This window comes from Marmota flaviventris, chromosome 1 (assembly GCF_047511675.1).
Source record: "Marmota flaviventris isolate mMarFla1 chromosome 1, mMarFla1.hap1, whole genome shotgun sequence".
In the NCBI taxonomy this organism is placed as follows: Eukaryota; Metazoa; Chordata; class Mammalia; order Rodentia; family Sciuridae; genus Marmota; species Marmota flaviventris.
In genome coordinates this window covers 199,358,081-199,384,365 of record NC_092498.1, presented here as the reverse complement: position 1 = coordinate 199,384,365, position 26,285 = coordinate 199,358,081, and the positions used below count along the sequence as shown (strand labels likewise).

Below are 26,285 nucleotides of genomic sequence, written 5' to 3'. Positions count from 1 at the left end.
TGGTTTGCATAGGAAATCTGCTGAAAGGTGGGCTGTTTGCTTTCTCTAGGAATTGGCTAGCCCTCGGCTGTATGTTTCCTCCAGGCCCCAAGATGCAGAACATCCATTGTACAGGGTAAAAAGACATGGTTAGGCCAGTGTCTTCATTTTATGCAGGAAGAAAATGGGGGCTCTAGAGGCAATTTGTCCCATCCCCCACAATTCACTTGAAGCAAGATCAAATTAATCATTAAATTTAACAATTTGAGCAAATTAGTGGACCTCTTGGTCCATTGTTTTTTGTTCTACTCAGTAGAGCTGCTTTTATTTTGGAACACAAGTCACTATCACAGTGGACTTTAAAGTCAAACTCTGCTGTAAGTCTCATTGTGTCACATTTACATCTAAGAGCAATTCAGTTTCTCAGCACAGTTAGCCTTAGTATCATGTGGATAATGACAAAAGCATGTTTCTCCTTCATTTCCCTCTGCCATCATCCATCTTGAGGTTCTGGCACCTTCTTTGCTTTTCACCATCCTGCAGCTCCTGCTAGAATTGGATTCATGGTGTGATTCTAGTTCCTGGATCAGTTCTACCTCTTTCTTCCCCGTCCTTCCAGGATTTGAGCTCTGTTCTGGCTCCTGATTTCACGTTGAATTAAGTTCACTGGCAGCCTCCTCAATCTACAAAGTGCTAAGAAATGTCTTAGTTGTGGGGTTTGTGCTGACAGAGAGCTGTGAGTGGTCTCTGCATCTGTGGGACTTCCCTGAGTGTTAGGATGAGGATGTCAGTGCGGAATTGAAGACGGCAGTCATGGTGGCATTGATGAAACTCAAACCTTCACAGGCTTTCGTAGGCGATTAGCCATCCAAATGTTGATGTGTTTTGATGAAACACTTGGTTTCTTATATGTACACAAGGTTTAGTATTAAAACAATACACTTTATTCTTATACTGTTCCATTTCCTCTTCTAGACACTATAGGCATCAATATTTTCAGAATTTAAAAGGAATATTCTTTAAATTATTTATTTAACATCAGATTAACATCTTCACTTCATTGCTTAATTTTTAAGGAATGTGAAAAGGTGACAGTGGCATTGGATCCAAATAATGACGTAGGGACAGTTTGTTTTAACTGATACACATGTTTTTCCTTGCTTGGTGGGAGTTTCCAGTTTTTCTTGTTAGCTTTTTTGAATTTTGACTGATCAGTTATTACCTTTTGGTTATTTTCTACTGGTAATGAAGATTTATTTTGCTTCTGATGGTGTCAAACTGTGCACCACTGCAAACAGAGGCAGAAGAAAACATTGTCTCAAATTAAAGCATTTCTGTGACACCCATATATTTTGTGTTTGGTCATCGAGTCTAATTCAGCAATCATTATTTATTTGTATTTACAGCCTGCAAAACCATCAGTTTATGGCATCCTGACTCTAGAAATGATGGCTGAACAAAGTTTCTTGATGCCATCTGTGTATCTCCTGAATTCTGAAAGAATAAATTTCTTATTTGGCAAGTTGTAGGATGGCAAGCTCTGTTCCTATGTTTCCACACCCTTTTGGTGATTTATCAAGGTGATCTGCCATTTTGGAATTAACAAAGTACTTGTGCTGTGAATTCTTTCTTGTTTATTTACTCTTGATAAAGTTATACATTGTTTGAATATTGCATACACCTGCCCCTGTCAATCAGCTTGGTGAAGATGAGCTGAATGGAATGTAATGTGAGGTCTAACACACAGACCCTTGATACATCAGTCATGTCTCAGTACCAAACCTCTCCCATGTCAAGAGTCTTCTAATTCTGTGTGGTGACAGTTATTGGTCAGAATATATCAGTGTTTGCTGTACAGATGGAACCTTTGTGATATAATTAAAGAGAGCTGCCAGATTAGACAGTGGTCTGAGTGTCAAATAACATTCTGCGACTTTCTTGGGACATTTTTAATACCATCTTGAACATGTGTTGCCACTTAGCATTCTTTGCTGTGGCATATTATTACATAGGGGGGAAAAAACCAGGCAGTCAAGTCGATTAGTCACGGTTCTTCAGAGAGGTAAATGCTGCTGAGACATTTCATACCCTCAGAATATACCACGTTTTCCTGCTATTTTATTTTCTCAGCCTCATTGTATATCCTGCCTAACCATTCGGGCAGGTTGTAGGGATAGATTTCATTGGGTTTTCATGAGATTCAAACATAGCATAGGCCCAAAGGGAAAATAGAAAAGGACATGAAAAGCCAGTTCCTCACAATAAACATGTGAAAGACTTACCTCATTAATAAGCGAAGAAAATTATGTTAAGATAGCAAGTTAACTGAGAAGGAAAGCCACATCATTTTTTTTTAAAGTACTTGAGAGTCTAATGAAATATGAAATTCACTTTCATATACTGCTGCTTGCCTTTTAAATTAGTATATCCCTTAAACCCCAAAGTAGAGGCAACAAAAGCAAAAACAGACAAACGAGAGATTACATTACACTGAAAAGCTTCGTACAGCTAAAGGAAACAGTGATCAGAAGATAAGTCAACTTATAGAATAGGAATAAATATTTGCAAACTAATAATGCATCTGATAAGAGGTCAGTATCTAAAATATATAAGAAACTCCAATTCACAGTAGGACAGCAACCTGATGAAAAAAAAAATTGGGCAAAGGACTTGCATAGATATTTCTTAAAGGGAGACACATAGCCAGGTGTAAGGGTGCAAATCTGTGATCCCAGCTGCTTGGAATGCTGAAGCAGGAGGATCTTCAGTTTGAGGCCAGTCTTGCAACTTAGCAAGACTCTGTCTCAAAATAAAAAATGAAGAAGGCTGGGGAAGCGGCTCAGTGGTAGAGTACCCAGTACACTGAACCCCCCCCCCCCAAAAAAAAAAAAGACATACAAATGGCCAGTAGGTATATGAAAAAATGGTCAACATCACTAATCATTAGAGAAATGCAAATTAATATCTGTCAGAGTGGCTATCAAAAAGACAAAAAGATTAAATCTTAAATATCTTTGATTCTACTTTTAGGAATACATCCTGAGAAAATAGTAAAAAGTACATATAAATATGTACTTACAAGAATGCCTCCTAAAACATTATTTGAAATGATAACATTAAAAGTAAAGACAGCCAGTATCTCTTTTTGGAGGACTTTTTTTTTTTTTTAATGTACCAGACAATGCTGAAAGCTTCACTGGCATGTGGTAGTATTGCATGTGGTGAAGATAAAGCTCAAAGTTTATGTAAATTTCCAGGAATACAAAGCTAGGGAAATTCAGAATTGAAATTCATTTGAAGTGATCCCTTAGCCCTACTACCTTTATTTTCATTCTAATGTATAAGAATAGATCGTGTAAAACAGTGTTCCATCCAGAGGGGGATGGAACACTGTTAAATAAGTGGATAGTTTAGAAAGCTGTAAATATAGAACAACTCATATTTTATATGAATATTTAACATCATGGAAACTTGTTTTTAAAATGTTAAGAAAATCACTAGAATTTGGACTTTTCTCCCAATTCCCATCCCAATATGATGTATTTTATAGGCTCTGATAGTGGCAGATTCCAGTTCTAATCTCAGATTCATGACTGACTTTGCAGGTTGAACAAATTGCCTCAGCAGCCTGTGCCTCAGTGTCTTCCTCTGTAATTGGACAAAACTTCAGAATTCATAGGTGTTGAATGAGGCAGGGATGTTCAAGCACAGAGCTCAGTGCAACACAGAGTTCATGCCCAGTGAATGGTAGCTGCTATTTTGAAGATAGGTTTGATACTGTGTCTTACATGGATAGAGAAAAAGACAATGGTGGCATTATATATTTTCATTGTAATACTTTTTCCCCTAGATAACATTAATGAAATATTATATTTATCTTACTATACTTATATACATTTTATGCAAATAACATTATATAGTTATATAAAATATTTAAAAATAATTATTTGCTGTAGTTGGGACAAAACTGGAAATTTGCTCCACACACACACATACATACACACACACACACACACACACACACACAGGGTCTGGTGGTTCTAGGAAACATGAGCTTGAATGATGATCAATCACCCATCTGTGGTTTCATAGTCAGCAGAATAACATTAGTTCAGTGGTTTCAAGTTGATCATTGCTCTCTATTCTTAGCACCATAGAATCACAAGTTGATCTAAGAAATAGCTCCTAAAATGAGCTTAGGGTTGCTAAAGTTAATAATAATGTACCTACAGGAATAAGGAATCAAATCTAAACTCTGAACATCAAGAGTGATGGGGTCATAGCTCAGTGGTAGAGCGCTTGCCTAGCATGTGTGAGGCACTGAGTTTGATCCTCGGCACCACATTAAAATAAATAAATAAATAAATAATAAAGGGCATTGCATCCATCTACAATTAAAAAGTGAACAGGGTGTTAAGCTTTATTATTTTTTATTTTCATTTTTACTCTCTTCCATTCTACTGCCATTGACATTCCTTCTTCCCAGCTCGTGAATATTGTGACCACTGCTTTTTATTTTATATTTTCCTAGTAACTTTTTAAGTATTGATATGTCTTGGGTTTCTGCCTTGAGTCTTTCACTCCTCTTTTCAAACTTAATTAATCTCTTATCCAAACATGCTGTTCCTCTGTATATTATCTTAGAACAGTATCTCAGAGCAGTTAAGTTTTTGAACTCTGAAACCGTTTGGTTGTGTTACCTTGAATAAGGTTCAATGTGAGTTTTTCCCCTTTGCAGGGTCAGGTTAATTCCTGCCTCACAGGAAGGATTAAGTGACTCAAAGTACTAAGCACAGTGCTTCCACACATAGGGAGCTCCAATAAATGAGATTGCTTCTTGTGATGTTTATTGTATCACTCTTGGTGGCTCCTGGGAGCACAAATCAAGTACTTGGAATCATTCTAGATCTTTTTCCTGTATCCAATAGTTTTCTTGCTACAATCTCATTTAGTGTATCTCATCTTTTCCTATAGATTCTTACGGATTCCTACTTTGACTGATTTATCACCTCTTATCTTGAGAGTACTCCTTGTCTGCTCACTGATCCTGTTTTTCTCCAGGCCATTCTCCCGATTGGAGACATAAAATGCTACTAATGATATCACTTTGCCTTATCCCAACCCACCATGACACCCAGTCACCTAGAACAGAGCTCAGTAAACTTCCTGTAAAATGCCAGGTAGTAAATATTTTAGGCTTTGCAGGCCATATGGTCTCTGTTGGAGCTACTCAGTGCTGTCATGGACAGTGTGTAAAGGAAGGATCATGGCTATGATTCACTAAAAATTTATTTCTAGAAGCTGAAATTTTAATTTCATATAACTTTTATATATTACAGTCTAAAATTTTTTTTCTTCAGCTATTTAAAAATCTCTAACTGTTTTCAGTTTGTGGGCTATACAAATACAGGTAGCCAACAGCATATGGCCTGCAGGCTGTAGTTTGCCAATTCTCACCCAGAGGATCATGTTCAAGCTTCTCTGCAGTATTCTTAGCAGGACCTGCACTCGCCTACTCCTCCAGCCTGATCCTCTTATTACCTCGTCCACATATGTAATAAACTTGCTTTCCATTGTGCTTACTGAGCCATGGTTTTGCTTTTCCATGCTGCGGCTTTTTCCCAGGACATACTTCATTGCTCTCTGCTTTTTTCCCCTGCTTACCTGTCCCTCTGTCTCTGTCAATAACCTATTTCTGGAGCTGGGGTTGTAGCTCAGTGGTAGAGTGCTTTTCTAGCATGTGTGATGTACTGGGTTCGATTCTCAACACCGCATGTAAATGAATAAAAATAAAGTTCTGTCAACTAAAAAAATATTTTAAAAAATAACCTATTTCTGTATACCTCAAGCAGTAACCTATATTGTGGAATGTGAACTCGCATTTAAGTTGCCTTATTACTTGCCACTTAATCCATTTATTCAACTTCTTTGTACTTCCATTTCTCATCTGAAGAAAAAAGGACTAATAATGCCTCTGAACTGTAATGTTCCACATAGTAGCTGTAATCCCTGTTTGTTACCATTGTCATTATTGGTTTGGTTGCACTTCGAAGCCCTTACCCCAGCTCTTCAGAGGATTCTGTTTCCTTTTCTACTTTTATGGAGTTTTAAAAAAAATATTTGTTTTTAGAAGTAGTTGAACACAATACCTTTATTTAATTAATTTATTTATTTTTATGTGGTGCTGAGGATTGAACCCAGGGCATCGCACGTGCTAGACGAGCAGTCTACCGCTGAACCACAATCCCAGCCCCCTTTTATGGAATTTTTTTGGGGTGGGGTACTGGGGATTGAAATCAGGGGCACTTGACCACTGAGCCACATCATCAGCCCTATTTTGTATTTTATTTAGGGACAGAATCTCATTGAGTTGCTTAGCGCCTCGCTAAGCAAAAAGGTGAGGTTGGCTTTGAATTTGCGATCTTCCTGTCTCAGCCTCCCAATCCCTTGGGATTATAGGGATGAGCCATGGCGCTCGGCCCCTTTATGGATCTTTAACTTTAAATATCAATCATACAACTTATAATACTTAATGTTGCTCTCATTTAGCCAGAGCATGACACTAAGAGGCACTAAATACATATTTATTGAATGAATGGGAGAAATCTCAGTCTGATTCCAAATAGAATCCAAAACAAAAAAATTTTGTTTTCATTTCATGAAAAGGACAAGAAAGACTATAACAAACAGATTCATGACATTGAAAGCGATATTTAAAATATCTCATTTGATATGAACCCAATAATAAAGAATAGTAATTATATCTGTAGGAGGAAATAAAATCTGACCATATATACAATTGGATGATTCTCTTAGGGACTTGCCTTGGTCTGTGCTACTATTAATCCTTTTATCTTACTGATACTTTCTCTTTATGTTAAGTCTCCTCCCCATTTTGGTGCAAGAATGAACATGCCTCTTTTGCTGTAGTTTCAACATGAGCTGTGAGATGGATATAGAGTCACATGTTGCAGAGAATGCCAAGGGTTCACAGAATCCTTAGAGAAAGGAGACCCGCTGCAGAGCCACAGGCTTCAGAAAGACAGGAAGGGAAGTGGTGAGGAGGTTCTGGACCCAGGTAGAACTGAAAGCACTGGCAGGATGTGGGAATGAGGGGCCACAGCCCTCTGCTGGTGATCAAGAGCATTGCTGCCTGTGTAGGGGCAATTCATGTTAAGCCCTGGATAAATAGGACTTTCAGGTATATGCCAGTGTCTGCAGTTTGGAGGCATCAGGGATACCTTGAAAAAAAAAGTTCTGCATGCTGTGTGGAGATCCTCTTGACTACAGTACACTCATTTCACTTTCTGTGTTTTCTGTGATAGTTACACTTTGTAGTCCTGTTTCGTTCAATAGATGTGGATTATCACAGGACCGTATTGAGCATCTGTTGAGGTATTAGGTGTAAAAATATTTTGCAAAGTAGTGTATGCAACATAAAATTCTTCTATTTCTGCTTAAAATATTCTTCCTGTTGGAAAACACTTGCTTTTAATCTCACCAAAATTTTTCTTGCTAAAATTCATCTTTTTCATGCTATTTTAGGCAGTGGGAAGTTTCTTTATGTAGGAGGTACATTCTAATATATCTTCATATAGTAACTTAATTCTGGGACTTTTTTAGTGAATGAAGCAGTCAGCCTTATAACTTGAATTAAGTTATTTTGATATGTTTTGTGCCTTCTGGGATATAAACATCCTCAGGGAAGAATAATAATGTCTGCTCCTAAGATACTGTAGATCTTTGTAAAATGGCTGGATCTAAAATTTATTCGTGCAAAACCTAAAATATCAACCCTTCCCGTTTTAGTATGTGTGAAAAACAATTCCTAGTATATATTATTCCATTTTTGTTAAAGTGTTCTGCAATTCTGTGTAAGTGGATTAGCAAGCATTGCAGGCAAGGGCAAGCATTTCAAGGAGAAAAGCTGCAAATGTTATTGCTTTCAGGGTAGACATAATATCATACTATAAACATTAGGAAACCATTTCTTTTTGAAGCTGGTTCACTGAATCAGTAATTTGAAATTCAAGTTGATTTTAGAGATTTTTAATTTAAAATGACTGTCATTGGTCCACTAGACTGGTAAATTATGTAAACACAAAAGCTATATTTGTAGTATAATGCTCAGTCAGTTATAGAACAAATATGAAATCTAAAACTCCTAACCAGTAGTGTTGGAAAACTAAACCAAGTCCAGCTTCTGTTTGGGGTCGATATGCAAGTTGACCAGAAATGGCTTATTCAGAGAATCAAATATGAATTAATTTTAGGAAGGGAAGCAGGGCCAAGATCGAACTGGATTGGGGAACAAGTTTAGACCTGAAATAGACAGAATTCTAAGATGGCCTTTAAGATTCCCAGCCCCTGGTCCTTGTAACCCTTCTTCTAATTATTCAATTAAACATTAATTTAGTGCTGTTGTGAAGGGTTATTATAGATGTAGTTCAGGTCCCACATTAGTTGACCTTAAAATATAGAGAATATCTGGCTGGGCCTGACCAATCATAAGAATCCTTGAAGTCTGGCCTAGTGTTCAGAGATGGAAAAGCCAAAGAGAGTTGAAGCTTGAGAAGGATTGGACATGGAAGAGAGCCTCCTTTCCTGGTTTTGAGATAGTGGAGTCAAATGGAAAGGAATGAAGGAGATGAGAAGGGTCCCTAGCTGGCAGCCAGCAAGGAAACAGGGACCTCAGTTCTCCTACAGGGAACTGGTTTTGCCAACAAGAGGAGGCTGAAAATAGATCCCTTCCATACTCAGCCTCCAGATAGAGCATGGCTTAACTGACACCTGGATTCTGGCTTTGTATGACTGTGAGAGGTTAACATAGACATCTGACCCACAGAATGTTGAACTAATAAGTGTGTATGACTTTGTTTTGTGATACTATAATGCCCACAGTTTCCCCCCTTATAGCATTTTAGTGACCTATTAACTGGTTTCTGACTCTCTAAACTAGAGTTGTTCAGACTGTGGTGAAGAAATATTTTAAACATTTTCTATTTGTTACAGACTGTTTTACAAAGATGGCCATGAAAATATCTCTTATCCTACACTCTTTTCTATAAAGAGACTATGCCACATCTTGCCAAGAGTTTGAGTCTAGTTGCCTTCCACTTGATTCTGGACTACTTTAATGACTCACTTGTTCCCACTTAGAACCCAGAGAAATCAACACTACATGACTTCCAGGCTGGGTTAGGCAAGGCCGTGTGGCTTCCCTCTGGTTTTCTTGGAGTGCTCACTCTTCAGACACTCTCTGCTCAGAAGCACCCTCTCAATGCCAGCTGTCATGCTGGAGTGTCCAAGGCCACAGGGAGAGGGCAGCAGTAGACCCTCAGGCGAACAGTTAATGGAGCTTTCCTTTACTTATTCCTGCCTAGCCAGACAGAGGAGCTGTGGTAGGCACCCCAAGCTCTTGTCTTCCCAGCTGAGGCCCCAGACATCATGAAACAAAGACAGTTCATCCCCACTGTGCCCTGTCCAAATTCATAACTCGTAGAATCCATAAGCATTGGAAAATGGTTATTTCTTTATGCTAATAAGTTTGCAGTTGTTAGTTATGCATCAAATGGTATTCAGACTATTTTTTAAAAGTTTTTATTCTCACTTGTTATGTATGACAGAATGCATTACAATTCATATTACACATACAGAACACAATTTTTCATATCTGGTTGTATATAAAGTATATACACACCATTCGTGTCTTTATACATGTACTTAGGGTGATGATGTCCATCTCATTCCACTGTCTTTCCTACTCTCATTCACCCTCCCACCCCTTTGCCCTATCTAGAGTTGGTCTAATCCTCCCATGCTCCCCCTCCCAACCCCACTGTGAATGAGTCTCCTTATATCAGAGAAAAATTTGATTTTTTGGAATTGACTAACTTCACTTAGTATTATGTTCTCCAACTCCATCCATTTACCTGCAAATGCCATGATTTTATTCTCTTTTATTGCTGAGTAATATTCCATTTTCTTTATCCATTCATCTGTTGAGGGGCATCTAGGTTGGTTCCTCAGTTTAGCTATTGGGAATTGTGCTGCTGTAAACATTGATGTGGCTGTGTTTTTAAATCCTTTTGGGTATAGACTGAGGAGTGGGATAGCTGGGTCAAAAGGTGGTCCCATTTCCAGTTTTCCAAGGAATCTGCATACTGCTTTTCATATTGGCTGCATCAATTTGCAGTCCCACCAGCAATGTATGAGTGTGCCTTTCCCCCCACGTTCTTGACAACAATTATTGTTTGTTTTATATTCTTTTTTTTTTTTAGTTGTAGTTGGACACAATACCTTTATTTTATTTATTTTTATGTGGTGCTGAGAATTGAACCCAGGGCCTCGCATGGGCTAGGTGAGTGCTCTACTGCTGAGCCACAACCCCAGCCCTGTGTTTGTATTCTTAATAGCTGCCGTTCTGACTGGAGTGAGATGAAATCCTAGAATACTTTTTATTTTCATTTCTCTAATTGCTAGAGATGTTGAACATTTTTTCATATATTCGTTGATTGATTGTATATCACCTTCTGAGAAGTGTCTGTTCAATTCATTGGCCCATTTATTGATTGGGTTATTTGTTTTTTTGGTGTTTAGCTTTTTGATTTTTTTATATATCCTAGAGATTAGGGCTCTGTCTGATGTGTGTGTGTGTGTGTGTGTGTGTGTGTGTGTGTGTGTGTGGTAAAAATTTGCTCCCAAGCTATGGGCTCTCTGTTCACCTCACTGATGGTTTCTTTTGTTGAGAAGAAGCCTTTTAGTTTGCATCCATCCCACTTATTAATTCTTGATTTTAATTCTGGTGCTATAGTAGTCTTATTAAGGAAGTAGGGGCTTAATTCGATATGATGGAGATTTGGGCCTACTTTTTCTTCTTTTAGGCACAGTGTCTCTGGTTTCATTCCTAGATCCTTGATCCACTTTGAGTTGAGCTTTGTGCATGGTAAGAGATAGGGGTTTAATTTCATTTTGTTGCGTACGGATTTCCAGTTTTCCCAGCACCATTTCTCCAATGTATGTTTTTGGAACCTTTGTCTAATATAAGATAACTGTAATTATGTAGATTAGTCTCTGTGTCCTCTATTCTGTACCATTGGTCTACAGGTCTATTTTGGTGCCAATACCATGCTGTTTTTGTTACTGTTGCTCTGTAGTATATTTTAAAGTCTGTTATAATGATGGCACTTGCTTCACTCTTCTTCTAAGGATTACTTTAGATATTCTGGGTCTCTTATTTTTCTAGATGAATTTCATGACTGCTTTTTCTATTTCTATGAGGAATGTTATTGGGATTTAGATTGGAATTGCATTAAATCTGTGTAATGCTTTTGGTAGTATGGTCATTTTGACAATATTAATTCTGCATATCCAAGAACAAGGGAGATCTTTCCATCTTAGGTCTTCTTTAATTTCTTTATTTAGCATTCTGTAATTTTTGTTGTAGAGGTCTTGCACCTCTTTTGTTAGGTTGATTCCCAAGTATTTTACTTTATTTTTGAGGTTGTTGTAAATGGGGTAGTTTTCCTCATTTCCCTTTCAGAGGATTTTAAAAATATTTTTTTAGTTGTTGATGGACTTTTATTTTTATTTATTTATATCCAGTGCTGAGAATCAAACCCAGTGCCTTAGACATGCAGGGCAAGTGCTCTACCAATGAGCCACAACTCCAGCCCCTAGAATAAATATTTTTATAAAATACTATAAATGACTTAAAAGAAAATTCAGAAAAAGATATAGAGAGTATAGGATGAAATCACAAACTATCTTTTCTATGCTACTGTTAGTCAAAGCAGTCACAATTCTGCCGAGGTTTAAAGGCAGAAGACATAGACTCTTCCTCTCAAAGAGAAGACTCAAAGAAAAACATTTTATTTTGTAATAGCTTTATCTATACAGAAAAGTTGCAAAAGTAATTCAACGAATTTCTATCAGCCCTTCAGCCAGCTTTCATTATTGTCAGCATCTTATAGAGCAAAAGCAGTGTACAAAGAGTCTCTTCAAATTTTTAGATATCAGATGTTCATCTACAACTCACTGTGAAATAAAATGAATAAATAACCATTTTTTGCCCCTGTCCAGCATACTACAGATACAGAACAGTACTAGGTTTGGCACTTCAGGATATTCTTTGCTTCATTTTTAATTTTTAAGTACTGATTAAACCCAGCATATTCATCTCATTGTCCACTTGTTAATCACTTTCCACAATTTTGAAAAATAGAGTCTTCAATAGTTGTAAAGGTTTGCAGACACCCTGGTTCTTTATTTGCTTTAGAGTTACATGTAAGGTTAGTTCATAAATCATAGAAAACAATATAGAATTTTTAATGACATTTTAAAACTTTGCTTGAGTTCCCTTTTAATTTACCAGTGTGACTCTGAATTATGTTAAATCAAGGAACAAAATTTGTCATTTTTGACTGTTCAGAAGAACGTAAAGCCTGGAGTTTTACATTTTAGAGGGGACTTTGAAGACAATCCAGCCTGCTCATTATGCAGAGATCTGGAGAAGAATGTATTCTAATTTTTAAGTATGAATTATGGTAGTTTAGTTTGGTTATAACTTATTATATTTTTAAATGAACAGGTTGGTCTTGTGAGTGCACGCTTCTATATCTGAATGATGCAGCAGCCTCTAATAAATAGAGGGGGACTTGGACTTCTAGTTATCACTGGAGAATTAGTGGTACCTTTGTTCTTGGGACTTTCTTGGCCTTAATTGCTAGGATAACTTTGAGATATATGCCCTTGGATATTTTATCCTGGACCTAATGATATTTTATATCATGAAGACTTAAGACAAAGTTAGTAAAATAGAGAGTTAACATTTAGGAAAGTGAGAAAGAAGATGATGAATGTGCTGGACCTGAAGTTGTGCTTGGTCTTTAGCTTGTGCTTATCTCATCCTACCCAGGCTTAGTGTGAGGTGCTACATCCTCACATCTGAGACTTCCATTGCCCAGGAAAGTGAGAAAATATACATGAATTTACAACTTGTAATCAAAACCTTTTTCCCCTTACAGAAATTACATATTTATTTTAAATATTTTGTTATTTAAATTTTATTTTATTTAAATTGACAAATAATAATTGTATACATTTGTGGGATAAAATGTAATTTTATGTTATATATATATATACACACATCATGCAAAGATTAAATCAGACTTATATATTCATTACTGCATATACTCTTTGTGGTAAGAACATTTAAAATATTTTAGAAATTTTGAAGTAGAAAATATATTGTTTACTAGCATAGTAACTGAGCTATGCAATATTACACAAGTACTTGTTCCTCTGGGCAGACTGAACTTTGTACACTTTGACTAATGTGTCCCCTTTCCCTGTCCAGTTCTGGCCCCAGCCTCTCTGGTATCCACTGTTCTATTCTCTACTTCTATGAATTTGACTTTTTAAAGATTCCACAGATATGTGAGATCATGTAGTGTTTTCTTTCTGTGTGGGCTTATTTCATTTAGAATAACATCCTCTGGATTCATCTATGACAGAATTTCCTTCCTTTTAACAACTGAAAATTATTCTGTCATGTGTTTACACCACACTTTCTCTATCCACTTATTCATTGTAGGCACCCAGGTTGTTCCTATATCTTGGTTATTGTGAATGATGCTGCGGGGAACAGTAATCACATTTAATTTTTGAAATAGGTCTCTCTAACTGCTTTAGTCATTGGGAAACCTCTCCATCTCTTACCTTGACACAGATTTGTAAACACTGATATTTTTAATGGTTAATCTCATAGGCATTTCTTTTATCCATGTGTTACTGTGAACAAGCTACTGGGAAACAGATGATAAAATTGTTTCCACCTGGTATTTTTTGTAAAATAGACAAACTGCACATATCTACAACAAATGCAATATGCTCATCTTAAGCTTTGTAGTTTATCATACGAAGTTAATTCTAATAAAATATTACAATAGAGTGATTTTTTTGTTAGAAGTAGGAGCCAGCAAGCTTGTGGCCCCCAAATGGCCCATTGTCTGTTTCTTGTAAATAAAGTTTTGTTGGAACATAAACATGAACTGTTTCTGTATTATTTATGGTTGCATTCACATTGTGATGACAGATGAGTAGTTGCTATAGAGACAGTGTGGCCTGCAAAACAGAAGATATTTACTATGTGGACTATTGCAGCAAAAAGTTTGCTGAACCCAGGATTAAAGGACTATTTAAAGATTGAAATATTGTTCTTAATAAAAACTGACTTTTGAATTGTTCTGGTGTTATCAAGGCTAGTTTCTCTTAAATTGCATGAAAAAATTATTCTGTTACAATTGATGAAAATTTATAACTAGATTTGATGAGGGAGAGTGCCTAGAGTGTATTGGATGATTGGTGTCCAATTTTTTAAAAATTAAAGGCCATTAAAATTCATTGTACATTAATTCATTAATGCCGAGAAGACAGCTAATGAGGCATATATAAAAAATTACAGTGTCACATGCTTATAATTTAACTGTAGTGAGGATTGGTTACATTCTTTGAACTGGCAAATCTTTTTGATATTCTTTATAATAATTGTGAATTTTAATTAATTTTCACATTAAAATATCAGTCTATTTAAGATTTCACTTTTATAGATGAATAAGACCAAGATAGTAGTCACTTTTAAAGAAGACTCATATTTCTTGTATTTAATAGCTATAGTTCAGTGTATTAAAAGCGAACATTTAATCATAATGTTTCTTGGTTACAGAATTTAACAGTTAAACACAGGGACTTCCTTGTTCCGCATCAGGGCAATAGCTTAAATACATATATTGTAATGTATAGTTTAAATATACACATTGTAATGTGTGGTTATCTTTTTTTTTTTAACAGACTTGTGGAAGAAAGCAAACTGATCCCACTCATTTTTGAAGTAATTCTGGTAAGAAAGGAAATGGGCTGTGAAATTTTAAAAGTCTAAAGATTTTTACCAAGCTATCTTTTTTTTTTTTTTAAATCCCAGATTCTAACTCAAAGAATCTTCTTTATCATCTCACTTAACCTCATTAGATCTCTTAGATTTCTTATCTGTAAAGGGATGATATGCTCTGAAATTGTATAGAGACACTATTTAATGACCTGCCCTTTCACAAGTCATTTGCATCTTATTTCCATTGAATAATATGTGTTTTCAGCATAGAATGCCTTATTTGAGTTTGGTTTGTGGAGAGAGGGCAGGATGATTATTGCCATACTTGGTATTAATTTTCTGATGCTCAATATGAACATTACTGAGTACCAAACCATCAGTTTTATGCCTGGTTAGAAAATTGTCTTCTTTAGAATTTAGAATAGCTTAGTTTTCTTATACCATGTTTTTTCTATTCATTGAATGCATCTTAAATATCATCTATGGCTCCTATTTGTAGAGTCACTTCTAATAACTCCCTATTTAGATCCCTATTCACCCCCAGAATTAGGCTGAAAATGTAGTTGGTGTTTAGAGCAAAGGAGTGCCCTTGGCAAAAGGTTCTTTTGTTCATGGGTGTGTTATCTCTGTTTACCAAGTGTGTTACCTCCAGAACTCAATGACAGAAAAAGACACAATGGTGGGTAACTTTCTGCAGCCAGGTCAATCTAACCTACCATGGCCATCAATGGAGCATTAGCTTCATTAGCTTTGTCACATGATAAATTTTCTTGAATCATCTTCAAATACTAGAACAAAATTTTTTTCTATGCTATTATGACTATGTCATAAAAACTGCATTTTTTCTTAGCTACAGGTGCCCCTTTCCCTTTCAGGAATGCTGGCTGGGTTATCTTGAGTATCTTTGTCCATTTGCACTGCTAATAAACTTCTACACACTGGGTAATTTATAAAGCAAAGAAACTCATTTCTTATGGTTCTAAATGCTGGAAAGTCCAAAATCAGTGTACCAGCATTTGGCATCTGGTGAGGGCCCTCAAGCTGTGCCTCACATGGCAGAAGGTGGAAGGGCAAGCATGCATGATGCTGTGTGAAGCCTCCCACTGGGGAGGGAGGAGAGCTCATAGCCTAAACATCTCCTGAAGCCTCACTTCATAATACTGTCACATTGACAATACTTGAATTTTGGAAGGGACATCTTCAAACCATAGCACTCAGCTTTTGACATTGGATGAGGAGTAAGGGTAGTAAGGGGCAGCATTCTCAAAGTATGGCTTTGGTGACCAGATGGAATAGAGCTGCCATGCTGAATGGAATATACAAGACGAGAGCCTGGACTGAATACAAGGGGGGTTTCAGGCAGTATCAGGAGAAGGGATATAGAAAACGGAGATGGAGAAATGTGATTGGGAGCTGTCTAAAGCAGAGTTTTAGGTTTTGCCAAGTGGTATACTAATAGACACCTTTAGTAGGAAGGATGAACAATACTTGCGGATTTGTTTTGGAGGATCGTGTACAGCAAGGTGCTAAGTTTGGCCACATGGTTGGGAGTGGGACCAGCCACCCAAACCATCCAGACCACCACATTTAGTATGCATTTGAAAAGTAACCAGTGTTGTAGACTTCTAAAGCCAGAATGGAGTTAGGCACAGTGGTGCATACCTGTAATTCCAGCAACTTGGGAGGCTGAGACAAGAGGATCACAATTTCAAGAGGAGCTTGGGAAGTTTAGCAAGTCCCTGTCTCAAAAAAGAAGGGTTGGGGATGTTGCTCAGTGGTAGAGAGCCCCCCGGTTCATTCCCCACTACTTTCTCCCTTTCTCCACCCCCAAAATAAGTAAGTGTGTGTGTGTGTGTGTGTGTGTGTGTGTGTATGTGTATTTAGAACGGATAGATGTGATTCATCTTTGTGGCAGGAGGCTTTCTAAACTGCTAAGGTTAATTCATCTTTTGTGAGAAGAAATTTTCATTCTACCCTTTGTCTATCATCTCAAGGTCTAAAATTCTGATATAGAAAATTCTTTCTTGTAGGTTACTTAAATATATTAATGTTTGTGTACTGAGCACCTAGCAAGTGCTTCATATTTTACACTGAAGTGAAAGTTTAATTAATTAGTCACTGCCACAGTTTAAGCCCTTGTCATGCGATTGTGACTGTGGTAGGGAGTGAGTAGAAAGGGACACATCTGTTCAGGTCAGGAGTTAAGCTGGTCCTAGCCCCATAGATGTGTCTGGGAAGATGCTCTTACTCTGAACAAAACAGCCCCATACTCAGGTTTCTTGTAGAAAGAGATCTTCATGCTAAAAAGTAAAGAATAAGGGACTTTAAAACACTGCTCATGGATCAGCACTTTGATGTCCTTGAAGAGCATTATTAAATTCCTATTCTACTTTTGTCTTTCTTGAGTTAAATAATCTTAGATTTTTTTTTCTGTTTAAGTACATTTTTAATCAGTGGAAGGTCTTCGTAGCCATTATCCCATGAACTATTACCTTGACTTTTTAAACTTTTTATCACTGAGCCATACATAACAATATTTTATTGATTCTATGAATCACACATTTTTCAGAGTTTAACATTTCTGAAACTGAGGTATACTTTCCAAATCAATGGTGTTTTACAATTGCTTTCAGTGAGGTGACCTGGTTGTCATTGCCTAAACCAATTTATTTCACTTTTATTTTCCTTGTTATAAATGCCTGAGAGTGATATATTATAAAAATCTGTCTGAATACATCTGAAAGAGCTCTTTCAATAAAAAGAAAATAAAATTCCGAGTAATAAGAAACTGTGTCATAGTTTAATTGGCAACATTTTTCTTTCTTAGCACTTGATAAAATAACGGTGCATCTTAGAACTGACGGGTTCCTAGAGTCAAGGAAACACAGTATGTACTTCAGTTTGCTTTCTAAGTTTGAGGGTCTAGGTGTTGTCTAACATATATATGACAGCTTCTAGCAATGCTGTGATCAGGACAAGGAGTAATGAGGAGATTGTGTGGCACCCTGCATGTTTGCTACTCCTTATGCCTTCTAACTGCCCATTAACAAAATGACAAAAGAGCTTTTCACTCACTCAGATTGTGGTCTACCTTGAACCTTGATGACTTTTTTCTTTACTCCCAGCCCATAACTGTTCATGTTTGATGTGCTTACAAACTTCTTACAGGCTTTGTAACTTCTTTGTTCTTTCCTAAAGTCCCCGTGTGGTATGCTTTTACCAGCAGTACATCTCCTAGATGTTTTTCATTAAGAAAGTAAGCCTGTCTCTTCTGATGGGCAGAAATTGCTGGCAGCTTCTGTTGTTTTTCCTGCAGGCCTGGAGGCAAGTGCAGAGGCACGGAGCAGAATGCTGAATTTGTTGAACTGTGTGTAGAGAGTAGCCATGTGGAAGTCTCAGGGACAGCAGGCATTATATGGTCCACCAGGAGTTCCAGGGATGGATTCAAACTGTTAAATGGCCAATTAAAAGTATTTTTTGTTGTTTTGGAAAGGAAATAAAAGCAATCTCTAATTGTAATGGCCTACTCAGGAGGCACAGTGCTTCTTCCTGTCTGGAAGGCTGCATACAAGGCCTTCTACAATAATGTTGCCAGGAAAAAGCGATGTGTAGCACATCATTGGAGGAAAGAAGTCACAGCTGCTGTCTCACAGAAGTAGTGACCTTTCTATAGGGCCTCAGGACAAAGGAGTTTTCTTGAGGAAGGGGAAGCACTGCAGTTTGAGGAAAGGGAAAGGCAAGATCAGCACCTGGCATGGTGAGTACTGAGGCCTCAGTATATGGAGCAGAGGTCACAGAGAAGGGGTTATGTAGTGAGGCTAAAGGATATTCTGGGTGAAATCCTGAAGGGTCATATACTACGTTTATTTCATATTTGTGCAAGTAATTTAGGCCCTTTAAAACCAGACACTAGCCTCTACCTGGAGAGAGAAGGGGTTGGGGTGATTCTTTTAGAATCCCTGTCCTCCTGCAATGTGGAAGTAGACTGATCAGTCACAGGTTTGGGATGTGGAGCAAATTTGGCTTAAGGTCATGGGCATATACTGGCAACTTGAGTGTCCCTGCATCTTTAGCCACCACAGGATGAAAACAGGAAGCTGCAAGTGAGGCTTTTAGGGTCAGCCAAAGGAATTGTGGGGAAGGGAGCATGGAAGACAGAGCTGGTCTGAGGTCTGATCCAAAGTCCCAGGAGTTCTGATAACATGACAGAGCAGAGTGGGCAGCATTTCAGTCAAATCTGTGTTTCAGCTGGAAGTTGCCCTAGTTTTAGCTGGCCAAGCAATGGAGAAAGGTGGGAAAGGTGATTGTCCTGGGACCTGGGTAACACTTCCGCGGCAGGGCCTACCAGCTTTAGAACTCTGAATTTTCTTTGGCAGAACCAGTGTTCGGCAGGGAATGAAGGATGAAGTAGCATGCATTAGAATAAGCTGAATTGGTTTCTAGTGTATGCAATCTTCTGGGTCCACAGCACTAAGGCATCCTGAATCTGCTTAATAAATGTGTGTTCCTGAAGAATATGAGCCCTCAGAAGCATCCTGATGACTTGGCTTTTATGTGTAGAATTGCCAGATGAGTAGGATGAAGGATGTTCTTTTTTCCACTTTGCCACTTTCCAAAGCGTAGAAGTTGCTTTAAAATGTGTTTTAAATGTGAATTTGGATGTATCAGTCTTTGAATGTTGCTATAACTCTAATCTCTCATTTTATTTCAGTGGTTTATGTTTTGGCTACTTCAGTAAATCATTTTAATGCCAAGTAATATAGGCAAACTCTATTTTATTGGAAAAAATCTTTATTCATGGCAGATTTTCCAATATGTGCCAAAATATCGCTGTCATGATATTTTATGAGTCTGTTCCAAAACAAACAATTGAAGAGCAATTTCAGTGGCAAATGTTAACAATAAAAATGTGATTAGCAATACACTAGTTTGACAATAATATTGTTTTAACAATTCTTGAAAATAGCAGTTGAAGCAACTTTAGTAAATCTTTCAAGTGAACTGTGTCTTTAGAAAAGAGTTTCTTTATGGACCCTTGGAGCCTAAAGAATTTAATCACTGGGTCATTAAGGTTGTGTGGAATGGCAGCTATATTGCATTTAAGAAAAGTTTTCAATCCTGTGCTTCAGTCTTTTAAAATTTTTTTTTGCTCTATTCTAGTTGCAACTCAGCTAATGTGAGTTAGTTCTTGGAAGCAGGTCAGAAAGTTTCTTATAATTTTAAGAACCTTCATGCTTGTGTCCAATATGCTGTTAATAAGATTCTGCCTTGCACATTGGCAAAAATGTCTGAAATAAAATGATTTTTGATTAAAATATCAGAACACTTGACCTAAGAAGATACTCTGAAATTTATGCAGACTACCTATTATATGCAGGATAAATCTCATTCTTCAACCTACATTTGCCCCTATTAAGGGCTTTTGTAATTTGCGGAATGGAGCTGTATAATGAATTTCTATTGCATACAAAGATGACTTAAAACACACAGAAAACATATCCAGTTCTGGAAGCTTGTGTCATAAATATATATTTGGAAAATAACTTTGTAGGGCTAGGGTATGATCTGTTGATACTGGAGTGAATGAAGTGAAATTGGTCATATAGCATCTGAAAAAATGACTAATTTGATCAGTATCATGTTAGCTGAATGGGCTAAAGTAAAACTTAGACTAGCACACCCGGGCTAAAGAAGAACTAGTTTCTACATAATCAGTTCAGCTGGTTTGAAAGAGGATTGCTTTCATTAAAACTATAAATTATAGCCAATGAAAATGGCTAAACTAGAGCTTAGTATTAATGTTTAGCCATCCTCAGGGCACAGACTGAAAATATGTTACTCACATATGGCTTCTCCCAAATAGTGGGATTTTGAGTATTTCCGTTACTGTAGTTTGGATCTGAGGTGTTCCCAGCTATGGTACTATTGGGAAGAGGTATAACCTTTAAAAGACAGAGCCTCCTTGGAGGAAGTTAGGCCACTGGGGGATGCTCTTGAAGGGGATATTGGCACTCTGGCCCCTTCCCCCCTTTGCTTCCTGGCTGTATGAGGTAAGCAGCCTTACGCTACCACATATTCCTGCCATGATGTGCTGCTGCCTTTCCATAGGCCCAAATGCAATTATGCTAAGCAACCATGGACTGAAAACTCAGGAACTATGAGCCAAAATAAGCCTTTCTTTCTTTTTAAGTGTATTTATCTCAGGTGTGTGTTGTTGTAGTGGAAAGCTGACTAGCTCACTCATCATCATTCTTGTTTCTAGACTTGCTTTAAGTCTTTCTCTCTCAAATTTCTAGACTTGCTTTAAGTCTTTCTCTCTAAAGAAGTCTAGTTAAGAAGCATAGGAGACAAGTAAATGAGTGAGTAAATGTTAAAAATGTACTTTCCAAGACTGTAAGCTTTTGTAGTTTTGAGTTTTTATTGTTGATTAATTGAAAGATGAGATAGTAGGAAAGGCCAGTGTCCTTCAATGTGATGCACTTACACAAGATGGTTTGCTTGTGGCTCCCCTGACGTTTGGGCAGGGCAAGTGTTACCATTCAACTTCTTTCCTGACTCTGGACTATCTAGAAATGCCCAGTCATTGGACACTGGCCATGTTGGTTTCAGACTTGTGTTCAAAAATAAAATGCTTGCTGCGGTCAAGCTTTGTCCAGTCACATGACACCAAAAACATGTATTCAGAGCCCTGTCATAGCAGAAAGTAAAATGACTCAAGGTAAATGCAAAGAATTGTTGGAAGAGCCTCGTGTAAAATGGTGATTATACATTCTCAGTATGTAATCACTGAATATTATTTTTTCTAAAAATTCTTCAGAAACATAAGATCCCATAAAGTTCAGTTATGAACAAAACAACTGAGAATACCTATGTTTTTTTTTTTTTGGTATCAGGGATTGAACTCGGGGTCATTTGACCACTGAGCCACATCCCCACCCCTTATTTAGAGATAGGGTCTCACTGAGTTGCTTAGCACCTCGGATTTGCTGAGGCAGGCTTTGAACTCTCAATCCTCCTGCCTCAGCCTCCTGAGCCACTGGGATTACAGGTGTGTACTGCTGCGCCTGGCATACTTTAAGAAAGTAGAAACGTCAGTGAAATGATACTAGTTTTGATTAAATAAAATGGCAAACATCTCTGAACATTTGCCTTTGTTTTCTTGGGTGAACTTAAAAAAAAAAAAAAGATTTATGTGCTTACCCAGAGCTGCAAAGGATTTTTAGTTTGAGCCAGGAAATCTGATGTACTAAATCAGTTTACAGATTTATGGAGAAAGTACAGTTTTTTAAATAGCTCTAGCAAGTGAAATTGCATTTTGGATTTATTAGAGGAACCAAATTGGAGAAAGACTGTGATGCAAAGCCAGTATGGGCAAATTACTACATAGGATCTTTGGTTTTATCTTTTTTGGTAACAAAAATAATATATATTTCAAAGAAGTTTAAATAATACAGACTTGTCTGCCATATCATGTGAAGGTCTCTCATCATTTCATAGCTTACAGCTTGATGCATGTCCTCCTGGTTGTTTTTTAAACATGTGTCTGTCTCATCTGTTTTCAGAAATGAGACATTACTAAATTTTCCAACTTAATATTTATCTCAATGTTCTTGGCAACAGTGTATGTGTGGGGTACATGCATGTATGCCCATATGTATTCTTCATCTTATTTAATGACCATATAATATTTCATTGTGTTAGCAAAGTTTAAAAAAAATTGTAGTTGTAGATAAATAGCTTGCCTTTATTTTACTTATTTTTATATGCGGTGCTAAGAATTGAACCCAGTGCCTCACACATGCTAGTCAAGTGCTCTGCCACTGAACCACAGCCCCAGCCTTAGCAACATTTTTATCTTGCTCACTCCTTGTTGATGGACATTCACGTCTGGCCTTCTGTCCCCAATTTTCTGCCAATATGAAAAATAATGAGCAAAATATCTTTGTCATCTCTGTATGAACTTGTGTGAAAGTTTATGTTGATGTATTCTATTCCCCCACCCCATGAATTCATTGCAGATCTTTAATCTCCTTGGTTCAATTTATAACTATGTATTTTATTATTGCTTTGTTTTATTATCAAAGAAATTATTTCCTTAAATTTTTTTCACATAGTTTACTGTTAGTGTGTAGGAATACAAGTGCTTTTTTCAACATTGATTTTTGTATCTTGCAACTTTACCAAATTCATTTATTAGTTCTAAAAGCTTTTCACTAAAACTGTCACCTGCCCAGCGAGATAATTTTACTTCATCCTTTCCAATTTGTGTGACTTTTATTTTTTTTTCTTGCCTAATTGTTCTGGCTAGAACCTCCAGTAATGTTTTAAATAGATGTGGAGAAAGTAGGCATCTTTGCATAGTTCCCGATTTTAGAGGAAAAGCTTTTAGCTTTTCACTGTTGAGTTGGGTGTTAGCTGTAGTCTTACCATAGGTGTTCTTAATTATGTTGAGGTACATTCCTTCTGTACATAATTTGTTGAATGTTTTTGTCATGAAAGGACGTTAAATTGGGTCAAATGCTTTTTTCTGTATCTATTGAGATGTCTATATGATTTTTATTTTCCATTATTTCGATATGGTGTATTACATTTATGTATTTGCATATACTGGACCATCCTTGCATCTCAAGGCTTAATCCTATTTTATCATGATGTATTATCACTTTTATGTACTTAATTTGGTTTCCTGGTTTTTGTTGAGTTTTTTAAAAAATTTCTGTTTTTCAGTGATATTGGTCTGTAATTTTCTTGTAGTATCCTTGTCTGGCTTTGGAATAATGAAATGAGTTTGGAAGTATTCCCTCCTACTTTTTTCAGAAGAGATTGAGACAGATTGGTATTACTATTCTTTAAATATTTGGTAGAAATCCCCAGTGAAGCCATCAAGTACTCTGAGATTTTCATCGTTGAGAAGTTTTTATTTATTCAGTCTCCTTAGTTGTTTTGGTATGCTATGATTTTCTATTTCTTCATTGTTTAGTCTTGGTAGTTTGTATATTTTTAGGAATTTATCTACTTTTTCTAGATTATTAAATTTCGTGGCCCATAATTATTCATTGTAGTCTTTATATTATATTTACTTATATTTTGTATTTTTGTGATATTAATTATAATATTTATTATCTTATTTGAGACTTCTCCCTTTTTAAAAAGTCTAACTAAAAGACATTTAGTTTTATGTCTGTGGTGTTGGGGATTGAACCCAGGGTCTCGTGCATGTTGAACACATGCTCTACTACTGAGCTATACTCCTAGCCCCAACACTTTATAATTTCATCTTTGCAAAATTTCAATTCTTAGTTTTATCAATCTTTCATATTGTTTTTCTAGTCTCTATTTCATTTATGTCTGTTCTAATCTTTGTTATTTTCCTCCTCCTTCTAATTTTGGTCTTAGTTCTTCTATTCCTTGAGGTATTAATTTTGGTTGGATATTTGAGATTCCCTACCTCCCATATTGTAGGCATTTATAGATACAGACTTCTTTCTTAAAATTACTTTTACTACCACTCTTAGGTTTTGGTGTGCTGCATTTCCATTTTTGTTAACCTTGAGATTTTAGAACATTTCTTCTTTAACCCATTGATTGTTCAGGAGTGTCTTGATTAATTTTTACATACTTGTGAATTTTCTAAGTTCTAATTACTGATTTCTGGTTTCATAGGGTGTAGTAGCATAGGATATTTGGAATTGTTTGAATCTTCTTGAATGTGTTTAAACTTGTTTTGTGACTAAACACATGATATATCCTGGAGAATGTCTCATCTGTGCCTGAAAAGAATTTGTATTCTTCTGCTAATTAGATGGAATGTTTTGAATATATGAGTCCTGAAGGTGAATTATCCCTTTTGTTATTATATAAGGACTTTCTTTGTCTTTTATGACAGTTTTGGACTTAAAGTCTACTTTCATATTTACATGATGAAAGACAGTTTTGGACTTAAAGACTACTTTCTTTCATTATGTAAATATAACCACTCTTATTTTCTTTTGGTTACCATTTGCTTTAAAAGAAATATATATATATATATATCCCTTCGCTTTCAGCCTATGTGTGTCCTTAATGGTACACACATAGGCAGTTTGTAGTAGAAACTTACTTTTTAAAAATCTACTTATTCTTGTGTTTTGATTAGAGAGTTTAATCCATTTTCTTTTAAAGTAATTATCAGTAGGTAAGAATTTAGTATTGCCATTCTGTTCATTATGTTCTGGAAATTCTGGTAGTTTCTTCCTCTCTTTGAGACATGATTTTTTATAGTGAATTGTTTTGATTCCTTTTAACTTTTATCCACCTACTATAGTTTATTTTTCTCTGTAATTGCCAGGAAGCTTACACAAAAATCGATTAGTTATAACAGTATATTTTAAATGGATTGCAACTTAATTTCAACCACATTGTTAACTTCTCTTTCTTTCCTCCCTCATTTTGTTATTGATACAGTAGTTTATATTTTTTATATTATATTGTATCATTAACAAGATAGTATAATTATTTTAACTTTCTTTTTAACTTTTATTCTAGAATTAAAATGAATTCAGCACCATTTAACAGTAGCAGTACTCTGAATATGACCATGTATTTGCCATTACCAGTTATTTTTTACCTTCATGTACTTTCCATATTGTTAGCATCCTTTCATTTTAACTTGAGGATTTCTCTTTAGCATGTCTCATAAGGCAAGTCTACTGGTGATGAACTGTCTCAGATTTTGTTGTCTAAGAAGTCTGTCTTTCTCCATTTCTGAAGAACAGCTTATAGCTTTGTCCTGTATAATATTCTTTATTGGCATTTTTCCTTTTTTCAGTGCTTTGAGCATATTATGTCACTTTCTCCTGACCTGTAAAGTTTCTGCTGAGAAATCTGATAGTCTTTTGTAGTTTCCCTTGTATGTGATAAGCTGTTTTTCTCTTGATGCTTTCAAAATTCTCTTTGACTTTTAAAGATTTTATAATAATGTTTCTCAGTGAAGACATCTTTATTTTTAATCTATTTGGGATTCTTTAGGATTCGTAGATCTGGATGATCATTTCCCCATACAAAATTTGGGAAATTTTCAGTCATCAATCGTATGAGAAAGCTTTCTGCCTTTTCTCTTTGTGTTCTTTTGGAACTCTCAAAATATGTACATTGGTTTCCTTGTTTCTGTTGCATAAATTCCACAAGATTTCAGTCCTTTTTTCCCCTTTTCCTTTCTTATTCCTCTGAATGGATAATTGCAAATGATTTGTCTCTGACTTGATTGATTGTTTCTTCTGCTTGATCAAAGCTGCTGTTAAAATGCTCTGTTGAACTTTTCTGAAAAGTTCAGGTGTTGCTTTCTTCAGCTCTGGAACTTTTGTTTGGTTATTTTTTCTTTGTTGAATTCATTTTGTCAATGTAATGTTGTCTATGTTCCTTTGTAGCTCACTGAATTTCT

General features: G+C 36.3%; 1 protein-coding gene across 1 annotated transcript in view; it reads left to right on the top strand.

Annotated features, from left to right (window-relative positions):
* Positions 1-26,285, top strand: part of Ulk4 (unc-51 like kinase 4) — a 516,944-nt gene that overhangs the window by 241,446 nt on the left and 249,213 nt on the right. Inside the window, exon 32 of the mRNA XM_071600065.1 lies at positions 14,830-14,878. Coding sequence (XP_071456166.1) covers positions 14,830-14,878 — 49 coding nt within the window. The remainder of the gene's footprint in view (positions 1-14,829; positions 14,879-26,285) is intronic.